The sequence below is a fragment of the Triticum aestivum genome, chromosome 2B (genome assembly GCF_018294505.1).
Source record: "Triticum aestivum cultivar Chinese Spring chromosome 2B, IWGSC CS RefSeq v2.1, whole genome shotgun sequence".
Lineage (NCBI taxonomy): Eukaryota > Viridiplantae > Streptophyta > Magnoliopsida > Poales > Poaceae > Triticum > Triticum aestivum.
The window spans coordinates 30,710,743-30,723,267 of NC_057798.1; the positions used below are offsets into that span (position 1 = coordinate 30,710,743).

Here is a 12,525-nt window from a genome sequence, read left to right on the forward strand (position 1 = left end):
CTATCATAAGCTAGTATTTTAGGTTGCCTTATTAATTGACATGCGTAACACAAAGTAGTACAACATTTAATATTACAGATATGGTACCACACCTCTCTTTTCTTATTTAATTGCGTGTCACATCATAAAAGAATTAATTGGCATGCATGATACCACTTATTACTCGTCTTACCACGACCAGGCTTCGAGAAAATGTACAATTTTCATGTAATATTTGGGAAACATATCTGGTGATTCAGGCGGTGCCTACATTCGAGAGCCAAACGCACGAGAATCAGAGTGTGGTTGAGAGCAATGGCTGCTCCCCTCCTAGCCTCAAGGGCGGCCTCTCTTCTTCCACCCCCATCTCACACCAAAGCATTCCCCCAAAAATAGATCGCTATGAGGCAACAAGGGACGGGAGATTGCTCCCCTTTCATCTTTTTTTCGTTTCCCGTCCGCCGGATCATGCGGTGCCCAGGCTGGTGGATTGGTGGCGGCTCATCGTTTTCCTCCGGCGAGATTCGGTCCGGGCCGCCGACAACCGGAGGTTTCTCTCTCTCTCTCTCCCCCCCTTCTTCTTCCCCCCATCCATCCGAATTCCACTCCCGCCGCATGGATCGACCGACGAACCGCAGATCCCATTTGATTTTCGGATTTTTTTTATCATTATTACTGTTGGACTCGTCCTCTTCTCGCCAAAAGTTTCTAATTTTCTCCCCCTTTTCCGTGGCTTAACCCGAATGCAGAGGCACCCAGATCCAGCATCAACAGGTGGCAACCCCTAGCGCGGGCATCAGCCTGTCAAACTCGGTTGGGCAAATCACCTCCACAAGTTTTGGTCCCAAGATCAGCGATTTGGGGAGGAGAATCGAGCGAGGAAGAATCGGTGCTCGGTCCTTCGGTGTTCTTGAGGTGCCGATCCCCTCTGGGGAGCAATGGCCGGCTGGGCGAGGAATTAGGGGTCGATTAGGCAAGCAAGCGGATCATATATAGGATGAGGTGGCCGAGGAGCAGATTGAAATGGCTCCTCAGCGCATGCCTCATTTCCCTCCTGCTGCTCACGCCCACGGACCGCGGCGGGCTGCTGCTCGTCGCCGCCATCAGGAAGAACTTGTTCTGGCCGCCGCCACCTCCCCAGCCGCCTCCCCCGAGCCGAATAGGTGATGAATTGGTAAGAATTGGAGTTATTCTGTCTTGCATTGCATAGTTAAGAAAAGGCGCGCCTAGGCTCAGATAGCAAAATGCCTGGCTTAACTGCGCTTAATTGTGCTTAAGCGTGCGCTCTCGTAAGAAAAGCGCAATGCTGTGGCTTTTTAACTTTGTTACATTGGTATATGCCAGATTTCCGAGGCTTTTTAGAAATGCCTTACGTCTTTCGTCTATGCGCGTTAGACCAGGTGAAAATGACAAGAACTGATCAGTAGCATCATGACCATCACGCTCTCATCCTGTTACTATTTTTTTTTCCTCCTTAGTAGCGTTTTTGCCATCACACCTTTTCACCCTGGTAGTTTTTTTTCCCCATCTAATTGTTAATTACTTCTATATGTGTACCTTGCCAACTTCTAGGAATGTTAGCTATATATCCTTCTTATAAATGAGAAACACCCGCCTTCTCAAGAACCATCAAGTGCTGACTATATGATTCATGTTGTAAGTTAAAGTACAATATCCACATATTAACTAACTGTTATTTCTCGTACATTGCATTACACTCAGGTGGAACAATTATGGCTCAACTGTAGTCTAGATAGGATAATCCTTCAAGATGTTAAAAACCAGTCCCATCACACCCTTGCATTCAGCACCGAGGAAGGAATGCGCACTTCTTTGTCTCCAGAAGTTGCCGATACTATTCTGGACTGCTTAAGCAAGCATAATTTTCCTTTGCCACATGTCTCTGGGCACACACAGGATGAAGATGCTGAGGAGGAGGCAGGAAGCTTATTGCCACATTCCAATAATTTCAAACTATCTTTTGCATCAAAAATAAGATATCTTCTTGAAGGAGCTTCAACATCACATTATTCTTTGTCACCGCCAGCAAAAGAAGCAATCAGGGGTCTTTTCTCTTCCGAAGCAGAGGATCGTCCGCTAGCCGTCAGCATAAAAATTTCTTTGGGAAAGAAGCGCAAGGATGATGACTCGGGTTCATCCACTGCTGTCATTGGTGCAGTGGCTTGTGTAGCATTGGTGGCCCTTGTCGGTAGCTTGTGTGGGATGTGTGACGAAGAGCCAGCATCACCGTATGATCTAGTGGGGGGTGGTGAACTAACAGGTGGTGTTAGCTCAGTTTTGTTTAGTTTCCATTCATTATGTTACATGTCATTTACTTGTATTTATTCCTTTGTGTGTATCAGGTTCTTCCCGTAAGGATTCCGCCACCCAGATCGATGTCAGTAGGCTGGGAGGATTGTCAAACAGTGCATCTGAGAAACAGCAGTCTGAATTTACAGTACCAGTAATGAAGTTGAATGTTGAAAGACCAGCCACGAAACTGAAGTCAGTAGGAGCAGCATCAATGAAGGAAGAACTAATGGAGCGACACAGCAGATTTGCTTCGTACGAAGTAACGACCATTGCTGGACAGCCGACGGCCAAACCCGAGAAGGCTGCAGTTTCTTCTGCAGGTCCAGCTCCGCCACCTCCTCCTCCACTTCCAGGTGCAGCAGCACCACCACCTCCTCCTGTAGTTCCAGGTGCACCAGCACCAGCACCAGGTGAACCAGCACCAGCACCAGGTGAACCAGCACCAGCACCAGCACCAGGTGAACCAGCAATAGCACCAGCACCAGGTGAACCAGGTGCACCAGCACCACCACCAGATGCACCAGGTGCACCAGGTGCACCAGCGCCAGCACCACCACCACCAGGTGCACCAGGTGCACCAGCAGCAGCACCACCACCACCAGGTGCACCAGCACCACCACCGCCACCAGGTGCACCAGCACCACCGCCGCCACCAGGTGCACCGGCACCACCACCGCCTGCACCAGGTGCACCCACACCACCACCGCCTGCACCAGGTGCACCCGCACCACCACCGCCTGCACCAGGTGCACCCGCACCACCACCGCCTGCACCAGGTGCACCAGCACCACCACCGCCTGCACCAGGTGCACCCGCACCACCACCTGCACCAGGTGCACCCGCACCACCTCCAAAGCCGGGCGGGCCTCCTCCTCCAGGGCCACCAGCACCTCCTGGTGCAAGGGCTGGAGCAGGACCTGGACCTCCACCTCCACCTCTAAAAGGTGGTGGACCGGGGGGACCTCCGCCACCAGCAATGCCCGGTGGTCCAAGAAAAGGACCTCCGCCGCTTAAGAAGCCAGGAGCTGCAGCTCCTGTTGCAGACTCTTCGAAAACAAAGTTGAAGCCCTTCTTCTGGGATAAAGTTACTGCAACAGATCAAGCAATGGTGTGGGATCAAATTAAAGCAGGATCCTTCCAGTAAGCGAGCCGGTCCTCTCTTGTTATTATTTCTTCTTATGCTGCTGATGTTGTTTTATATCTCACTCTACTTCTTACTTGCTGTTGCGATTAACTCTTCAATCGTACTAATTCATTTGTAGGTTTAATGAGGAGATGATCGAGTCTCTTTTTGGTTGCAAACCTGTTGACAAAAGTAATGATAGCAAAAAAGAGCCAGCAAAGGAAGCTCCTCAAGTCGTTAGGATCCTAGATGCTAAAAAGGCACAGAATTTATCAATATCACTGAAGGCACTCAGTGTTACAGCTCAAGACGTGCATACTGCAGTTACAGAAGGTAAAGCGACACATTGTGTTTTTACTTTAAAAGTTGCCCTCCACAAGCACATTGCAGTGCCCAGTTTGTGTTTTGTTCTCCTTTCTAAAATCGACTATCTCTTCGATACATGAACTGTGCTCCATATGCATGGTGAGGAGGTGACAAATACATGGATGGATCTTTTGTTTGAGTCAAGCACTGCACTTTACGATATAAACTCTTGAATTTTGTTCTATGGTAAGCTGGGACCAATAAATAGTTGGGCATGTTTGTTCCCTTTGGTAATTGGATGCAGGGCATGATCTCCCAGCCGATTTGATAACAACCTTGCTACGGTGGACCCCAACCAGTGATGAGGAGCTAAAGCTTCGGCTCTACACTGGAGAGATGAGTCAACTTGGTCCAGCGGAGCAATTCTTGAAGACCATCATTGACATCCCATACATTTTCCAGCGCTTGGAGACTTTGCTTTTGATGGCCAGTTTGACGGAAGAAGCTACAAGTGTGGAGCAGTCATTCAAAACCCTAGAGGTAAATTAAGCTAAGATTTAGCAGATGCCTCATTCTACTGACCAATATATGCACTAATTAAGATTTACTAGTCAATCAGGTTGCCTGCGACGAGCTTAGGCACAGCCGTCTTTTCAAGAAGCTACTGGAGGCTGTACTTAAAACTGGCAACCGAATGAATGATGGCACCTTTCGAGGGGGAGCACAGGCGTTCAAACTGGACACCCTCCTGAAGCTGGCTGATGTCAAGGGGCTCGATGGCAAGACGACGCTGCTGCATTTCGTCGTCCAGGAGATCATCCGCTCGGAGGGTGTCCGTGCCGCGCGGGTGGCCAAGGAGCAGAACAGCAGCGTCTCCAGCGTGAGCGGCGGCACCGATGATCTCTCCGAGGATGTCGGCGACGACACGGAGCACTACAAGCAGCTTGGCCTCGAAGTGGTGTCCGGCCTGTCTGACGACCTCCAGAATGTCCGCAAGGCAGCGATCCTCGACGCGGACGCGCTTACCATACAGGTAGCGAGCCTCGGGCACAGGCTGGTGAAGGCGAACGAGTTCTTGAACACGGGCATTAAGAGCTTGGAGGAGGAGAGCGGGTTCCAACGCAAGTTGGCCCAGTTTGTAGAGAACTCCCAGGCGCAGGTGACCCGCCTGCTGGAGGAGGAGAAGAAGCTCCGCTTGATGGTGCGCTCCACCGTGGACTACTTCCACGGCAGCAAGGGGAAGGACGAGGGCCTGCGCCTGTTCGTCGTCGTGCGCGACTTCCTGGTGATACTGGAGAAGGTGTGCAAGGAGGTGAAAGACGCGGCTGCTTTGGCCGCCAAAGCAGCCGCTGCCAACAAGAAACCGGCGGCAGCGGCAGCACCGGCGAAAGGGGGCAAGCAGCCGTCCCAGTCACAGCAATCCTTCCGCGACCCTCGGCAAGCTCTGAAGCCCGCGATCCAAGGCCGGAGGGCAAAGCCGGACAGCAGCTCCAGCTCTGATTCTGACTAACACCTAGCTTTCTAGGCTAGCTACATCAATCATGATCATGGCAAGGTACCTCATGGATGGCAACAGCATACACATGAAGGAAAGGAGGAGCAGCCTTGACCTCTGCTATGTATGTATATATGTCTGTCTGTATGTATGTATCATTCTGCATTTCACATCACACTTTTGTTAGAGCAATGGGATGGGATGAAGATCCCAGCGTAGGTAGGGTAGTTAAGGGGATGTGGATGGTAGGTCAGGTCAATTGACTGCTTGTAATCTTACCTTCTGTACTTTTACTTAGTCTTCGCCAACTAATTATACATGCGGCCGGGTGTCTTTTTTTCTAGGGTGCTTTGCACCCTTTTCCAGCATAAGATACACACATGTCAAAAAATCACATTGCTTTTTTTTCATAAAGGGTGTTTTTATTGACTCATAATGTGGCATCAAGAGGATACAAAATACAATGAGTAACACCTGGCCTCTGCATAGCAAAAAATCACACTGCTGAAGATCTTTGATTCCATAGTCATTCTCTAGGAGACCAGATACAGCTATATAAGCAACTCTCTGTTTCCAACCGGACAACTGCCGCAAAAAGAAAATCCCTAAATTATGTTTTTCCTATATACATGCTTTCTTGTAAGATTGATTTGCACTATCTGGAGTTGTGTATGATCGAGTTCAAGTTCAGCTTTTCACGAGTGCAAACTCTGCAGATTTATTACTACCATTGAGAAACGAACAATGCACAATTTGAGTATTCTAAAAATGTCGAGAAATTAGATGTAATGTTCTAGAGAACCAACGAGATATTTCTTTTGCGGGGGAGAACCAAGGAGATATTACAAGAATATCTAAGGGTTGGATATCTTTCAAGAGAATTATAGGGTAGGGATACTATGTAGTACTATTAAGAGATCAGATAGTTACTCCCTTTATAAAAGAAATATAAGAGCATTTATGTATGCGTCGAAGATGGCCGCATATGGGCCCAAAGAGAACCGTCCATCCTACATAAACATTTATCATCTTCAAGCTATCAAAGTTGACGACAATACACTTACACCCTGACTAATTGGCTAACCTAAAAAAAAGAGTTGATTTGTGTTATTGTGAAGAGTGTGGTTTCACATACTATGCCGGTTCCAGGTAGTGTGAGTATAAGGCCACCACAAATTCTTTACATTACCCAAACAAATTCAAACATGTCTTGCAGAGACGCTCACATAACAACATCCTGTTGAGATCGGAACATGGCACGGGAAGGTGCTGAATTGTATGTTAGACGCCCTGCATTTTGTGATTTGGAATGTGAGATGGTTAGACAATGTTGTCCGTCACTTGATCTTCAAAAATTTAGCTTGAAGTTTATATCAGTTGGAGTACTTGAAAGTATGCAAGAGAATTCTAGGAAAATAGTTCAAATTGTTCAGCTTAGTTCTATCCATTCCACCCAAATTAGTGCAATTTTTTTGCAGATGATATTCTAACTATCAATATAATGGCTAGTTCATCTAGTTAAGAGAAAATGAGTCTTTATAGAAAGGAACTCTGTCAAATAGGTGTATTTATCATCTAGAGCTTAAAATGTTAAATATTTTAAATATTGCTAGGGACAAAATGCAGACGAGACAACCCTCGTTGCTTATGCTAAGCGACCTTTTTTATCTCTACTTCTTATTCTACATGTTTGAAACTATGCAAAGAAAAATCAAACATAATTTTCAAAGCACATGATTTGCAAAAAAATAGAAAAAAAATACTAACGATAAAATTGTTGTATTCGAACTATAAAATTCGAAAACTTTACTTCTAGATGTTAAAAATGATGAAAGTAATTTTCAATCAAGAAATTCAGAAAACTTTAAGCGGAGTTTTGACACGTGGAAAGTTCATTTTTCATGTTAAATTTTTTGAATTATAGTTTAAAAAAATATATAAACCGAATAAAGACAATACTAGAGTATTGAGGATTGTGACGTGGTAAGGAAACTAGTCACCAAGAGCATTGCATACATGTAAAGAAGTTGAACGCCATCCTACGTGTGGCATAATGTGGGACTTTGTCAGGGGTCACATGTCTCTACCAGGACTCCTGAGGGGGCAATTGGTGGAGCAGCTGTGAGACAGAAAATCTTAGCACTCGCCTTGGTAGTGAAGGAACTGTCGCGCCCTCTCCCTGTTAGGCCTACCCTTTTACAGCTGTTATTTGTTTTTTATCTATACATTATAAATTTATCTTTCCTAGTATTATTTTAGTAAATTATCTCTTTCTTTTCACTTATTTATTTTAATACATTTTAATAAAAGTGTTTTGCTAGTACTAGTTGTGTTGTAATCGACATGATTTCCATCCTAGCATAGCAGTTTATTGAGGACCTATCTTGCCCACTCAGACTTTGTATGCAACCGGTGCACCAAACGTTAAAAATGAGATGCTACAAGTTAAAAGAAATTCTGAAAATAACGAGTTGATGGACATAGTGTGTATCTAACATGAAAAGAAAAATCAATAACAACTTCGACTCGCAGCTTGAGAAATAAAAACAACACGTTCAGCATGGCCGTTGTTAATTCCTTAACGTGCCTAATTCATAGCCCAATCTGAATTACACACTATCCGTTACATGATTTGTTATTTTTGTTTCTCGAGCTGCGAGTATGAACTACAGTAAAAAAACAGACATGATAAATGTTTATTGTTTCAATCTACTCAATTATTTTCAGAAATTTTCAGAATATTTATTGATACAGGTTCAAGTTGGGCATGAAGTTCGGTTGCATATATGCGACATGCGCTCGGAGTTTAGTCTATGTGGCGCGGAACTTGTCAACAAGTTTTGTTTTTGCGGGTTAAACACTTGTATTACTCAATCACATGAGTATCTAGCTCAATCCCAGCTGGAGGTCTAGACCCTAACCAAGTCATTGGGGCATCTAACATGAGTAATACTAGTTCTCTGAAGGTTTAGGAGCAGCTTTTGTCTCCTTAACCAAAAAAGAATAAACATATGTCATGTACTAGTACGGTGGAACATATTAAATGGAGATGTTTTCCAATGCACATCATGGTTATCTTTTTTTTTTTTACAAACTCGCAAAGCTTTATTATTGACCCGTCACACTTACAGGGATGAAAGAAAGGAAGTGCAAAATTCTCCTTTTATTTTATTTATTTTTACATTTTTATTAAAGGAAGTGCCAAAGCCCCAATGGAAGTGTTTATTTTTTGAGGGGAAGCCCCCAATGGAGATACCTCGTTCTGTTTGGGCCATGGCCCAAGGCCCTTCCCAACTCCTCCTTCCCGGCCTGTCGGTTTCCTCTTCTCCCTCGGTCCCTCACCTCTTCCATGGCCCAAGACCCTTCCCAACTCCTCCTTCTTCCTCGGCGTGCGTGCGGGGCTGCTCAAGCGCGATGGGGGGCAGCTCCAACACGAGCGGCGGTGGTGGCGCCGGAGGGAAGGACAAGGAGGACAAGGGCAAGGGCTCCTCGGTCTCCTTCACGGAAGGCGAGAAGGTGCTCGCCTACCACGGCCCGCTCCTCTACGAGGCCAAGGTTGCCCCCCTTCCCCTCCCCTCCCCCTCTCTCCCCACCTCCCATTCCGGTCTAGGGTCCGCCCACCGCCGCGTCCGCTCCCCGGAGGTTATTTCTGTTTCTTTGTTCCATTTTTTCCGGCTGCGGCTAGGGTTTGGGGCGGAGCCGTCAGAGTAGACGAGGGTTTAGGGAGTTGTCAACTTGTAATCCAAGGCCATAGATGAGAAAACATAACACCGTTCTTCCCATTTTCCCGGGATGCAAACCAACTCTTCTCCGCTCTGCCATGAACCCATGCACAAGTTGCCAACCAAAAGCTACCTATGCGCTGTTGCTGTAGGCGCTAATTTTTTACTCAGAGCACACATATAGAAACGAGTTTGTGAATATCTCAGTACCAGACCATGATTAGCACCAGGTGAATTGTCTCTCTTTCTTGGACCATGGCTACTTAATGTTGTATTAAATGGGAGAAACCAAGGCAACCTGGGTAAAAGGTCCGGGAAACGTCTACTCTTTGTTTTCTTTCTTCAGTTGCAGTAGATCGCTTTAGTATCTGCTAAAAAGTAGTGTTCCTTTCATGTGGACCTAAGCTGTTAATGTCTGCTTCGGAATTGCATATAAGTGTATGCGGTATATGTTTTTTCTCTACATACTTTCTGCTGGTATCTTTTTATGCATGTTGAATATGTTGCTGATGACAACTTTTGTTTTCGCTTTGTATAGGTTCAGAAAACTGAAAATCGGGAGGACGAGCGGCGGTATTTCGTCCATTATCTTGTAAGTCCCCCAAACCGCCATTGTGAGACATGATAATTGCCTGAAAGCATTGTTTCCTCATTGTCTTGAAAATATTGGTCACTCTTAGCATTAAGACGTCGGAAGATATAATTTCTATATATGTGTCTGCCCTTCCTTGTACTCCCTCCGTTCCAAAATAGATGACGCCACTTTATACTAACTTTAGTACAAAGTTGGGTCATCTATTTTGGTACGGAGGGAGTAGGTCCTTTTTTTCCTGCTGTTATTAAGTGTGTGTCTTCCCTTTTTGCAGGGCTGGAATAAAAAGTAAGTGCGTACCACAGTGGCTGTTAGATAAGTCTTTCCATGTTCACTTGGGATTGGCAACTTATTATTACTTTGTTCCTGTTCTTTCTATTGATGCATACGCCAGTGATATTTGTAAGATATGTAGTTCCCTGGTTGCAATGTACCGTATCCGATGTTCTTATTGGTCAAGCAATTGACATCATCATTACATACAGTAGCCATTCTATCATTACAAGTTCAACTCTTTACAAAGGAAATGTTGTAAACTTAGTTAAACACAGATGCACTATTGCTCCTCTTATTTCAGCTCAAGAAATAAAATGTCGCGCTGTGTCTTGGAAATAATTGAACTTCTTCAGTTTTCTGTCTCTGCCCATCTTTGGAATCATGGAAAACTGAGCAACCACCTAGTTTTCATGAGGGTTACGAAATTATGCATGGCTTTTCACTTCTTAGCATTGAGTAAACCAAATGCCTTTTCGTTTAGCCAGATATATATATTTGTCTCAAATAACGTGCTTCTTTTTCTTATGTAACATTACATTATTTCAAAAGCCTTGATTTTGACTTGTCGCAGCTTTAGTACAACTTGAGCACAAAGTTGTACTGAGCTGCGACAAGTAATATGGATCGGAGGGAGTACTTTATTTGCTCATTATCACAATCAAGGCCATGGATTGTGTCCCATAAGGATGTCTAATGGTCCCATTCTTGTTTTTGTTTTGTTCCTATGACTCATTTTATTTTTAGCTTTGCGTTTCATTTCCTGAAGTTCGAAGATTGTGGTAATGAAGGCAGCTTAGACAGGGTATTGATATGTCTCAGCAGTCTAAGTGATTCCATGTTCTTTGTATGACTGAGTTTTGAGTGGATGGTGGATGGGATTCAGCAATATGCATAAAGAGAAGGTTGGAGGAATTGGTTCAGTAATTGTGCCAATCAAAATTCTGCTTTCATGCACTTGCCAGTTTCAAAGTGTATAGTTTGTCCTCTGTTTATATGGACATCTGAATGAGCTAATACAGCTGTTTGAGTGGATTGGTAAATAAATCATTTGCGGAAGAGGGTTCCTGTGTTAGTTGCTACCTGCTGTTAATATGAACAACCAAAAAGAATTGACTTGCAGGGCCATCTTTTTGACAGGCATCTCATCTTCACATTTATGGTTGCACACAGTTATATTCCATTAACATTTTCATGAATCCCTGTTGAGTGCTTGCTTCTGTCATTTTAATCATGTCAGCATTACTGCAGTTAATTAATTGTCCATCCCTGCTGTTCTAATCCTCCATGTACAGTTGTACACACTCTTTTCAACTTATTCAGTTTTCAATGGTTATAGATGTGATGAATGGATCGCAAGTGATCGTTTATTGAAGTTGACAGAGGAGAATGTTCGCAAACAACTAGAGCTGAAAAACCAGTCAATGGATAAAACCGTCAAGATTGGTAGACGGTCAGCACAGCATAACCCAGAAGGCTCTAATGGTTAGTGACATTTTGCAGTAGTAACATCATCTTGCAACTGAACATCTTGATCATCTCATTGACTGATGTAGCTCAAATTCCATCCTGGATATCTTCTTTTGAAGTAAATTGTTAAGTTGCAATCCATTGTTGAAGTGATTTTGTGACGGGTGCTGAAATAACTTTTCGTGATAGATAAGTATGTCACTCGTTATACATGTCTGCACTAATGCAGTAATGAATATAGAGCACAATGTTCTAAAAGGTGCTAGGTTCTAGTAAGGGTGTCTCTTGGAGCCTAGGTAGGCTAGGTAGCCGCATTTCAGAACTTTGATAGGGCATTTAGGAAGTTCACATATTTTGACCTTATTTATATATTTTGGTTGAAATTTCTTCTGATTGGCTCTCATATTTGCTTTCAGCAGATGCAAAAGCCGATAAAGAGGACACTAAGGATCTTGGTAAGTCTGCTGTTCTTTTTAACAAAATTCCTTGTGTCGTTTGTTTCTTTTATCCTATTGGTGCATTTATCTGTTTTCAGACTTTTCCCAGCTACTTATTTGTATAATACATACTTTAATATTGTTGTTATATTGAAATTCCAGTCAAGGGAAAGAAGCGCAAGAATCAGCTTGGCGTTGAGGTGGCTATCATTCCCAAACATGTACATTGTGAAATACTCCCACCGTCCGGAAATACTTGTCGGAGAAATGGGAGTATTTGATTTGATTTTCTATAAAGTTCATATTCTTGCGTATTATCCATATACAGAACAAACAATACTAATATTAAACATATCTCCTTTTGCACTTCTGTTCTATTCCAAAATGCTAATACTTCTGTATTGTTTACTTTATTTTGTAATTTGCATAAGTCCAGTGGGCCGAAGGCTGTTTATTTCTTTCTAAATATCTTCAAATTTCCTTGACAGAGGATGATATTTCACAAAAAAGTATGACTACTGTGCAATACATGATATTTCTAAATGCCGCAGGAGTTACCCGAGTGCAAAATCTAGGCGGTGTAGGAAAAATCGAGTGGATATACTTACATTATGCAACGGCTGAGCAGCTGAATGGACACCAACGGCGTAGGTCTGTTGTTTGATGGAATCGCTGTTGCTCATAACTCCATTTGCATGCACATTGGTCCGCATACTTTTTTTTTAACAAACCGGATGAAATTCATGTGAACACGAACGGATTTCATACAAATCGAACAAAAACCGATTACATTTTGAACATATTTTTAACTAAAA

General features: G+C 43.9%; 2 protein-coding genes across 4 annotated transcripts; both read left to right on the top strand.

The window, feature by feature from the left end:
- Positions 1-225: 225 nt before the first annotated feature.
- On the top strand, positions 226-5,535 carry LOC123043282 (formin-like protein 18). Of its 2 annotated transcripts, XM_044465691.1 has the most exons (7): positions 226-529; positions 729-1,153; positions 1,702-2,260; positions 2,343-3,432; positions 3,555-3,748; positions 4,026-4,261; positions 4,341-5,535. In XM_044465691.1, the coding sequence occupies exons 2-7, from the start codon at positions 977-979 to the stop codon at positions 5,229-5,231; spliced, it is 3,147 nt and encodes a 1,048-aa protein (XP_044321626.1). In that variant the 5' UTR covers positions 226-529; positions 729-976; the 3' UTR covers positions 5,232-5,535. The 2 variants fall into 2 exon arrangements, with proteins under 2 accessions (XP_044321626.1, XP_044321627.1); XM_044465692.1 differs by lacking the exon at positions 226-529 and having other exon boundaries at positions 729-1,142.
- Positions 5,536-8,559: 3,024 nt separating this feature from the next.
- Positions 8,560-12,154, top strand: LOC123043284 (protein MRG1-like). 2 transcript variants are annotated; one of them, XM_044465696.1, is made up of 6 exons: positions 8,560-8,771; positions 9,477-9,530; positions 9,805-9,818; positions 11,143-11,288; positions 11,693-11,728; positions 11,873-12,154. In XM_044465696.1, the coding sequence occupies exons 1-6, from the start codon at positions 8,631-8,633 to the stop codon at positions 11,989-11,991; spliced, it is 510 nt and encodes a 169-aa protein (XP_044321631.1). In that variant the 5' UTR covers positions 8,560-8,630; the 3' UTR covers positions 11,992-12,154. The 2 variants fall into 2 exon arrangements, with proteins under 2 accessions (XP_044321631.1, XP_044321630.1); XM_044465695.1 differs by having other exon boundaries at positions 11,690-11,728; positions 11,873-12,151.
- Positions 12,155-12,525: the final 371 nt, after the last annotated feature.

Coding starts and splice junctions, on each gene's coding strand:
- LOC123043282 (XM_044465691.1), top strand. CDS start 977: ATGAGGTGGCCGAGGAGCAGATTGAAATGGCTCCTCAGCGCATGCCTC. Junction 2,261..2,342: donor GGGGGGTGGTGAACTAACAG/GTGGTGTTAGCT, acceptor TGTGTGTATCAG/GTTCTTCCCGTAAGGATTCC. Junction 3,749..4,025: donor GCATACTGCAGTTACAGAAG/GTAAAGCGACAC, acceptor AATTGGATGCAG/GGCATGATCTCCCAGCCGAT.
- LOC123043284 (XM_044465695.1), top strand. CDS start 8,631: ATGGGGGGCAGCTCCAACACGAGCGGCGGTGGTGGCGCCGGAGGGAAG. Junction 8,772..9,476: donor CGCTCCTCTACGAGGCCAAG/GTTGCCCCCCTT, acceptor CGCTTTGTATAG/GTTCAGAAAACTGAAAATCG. Junction 11,289..11,689: donor TAACCCAGAAGGCTCTAATG/GTTAGTGACATT, acceptor ATTTGCTTTCAG/CAGATGCAAAAGCCGATAAA.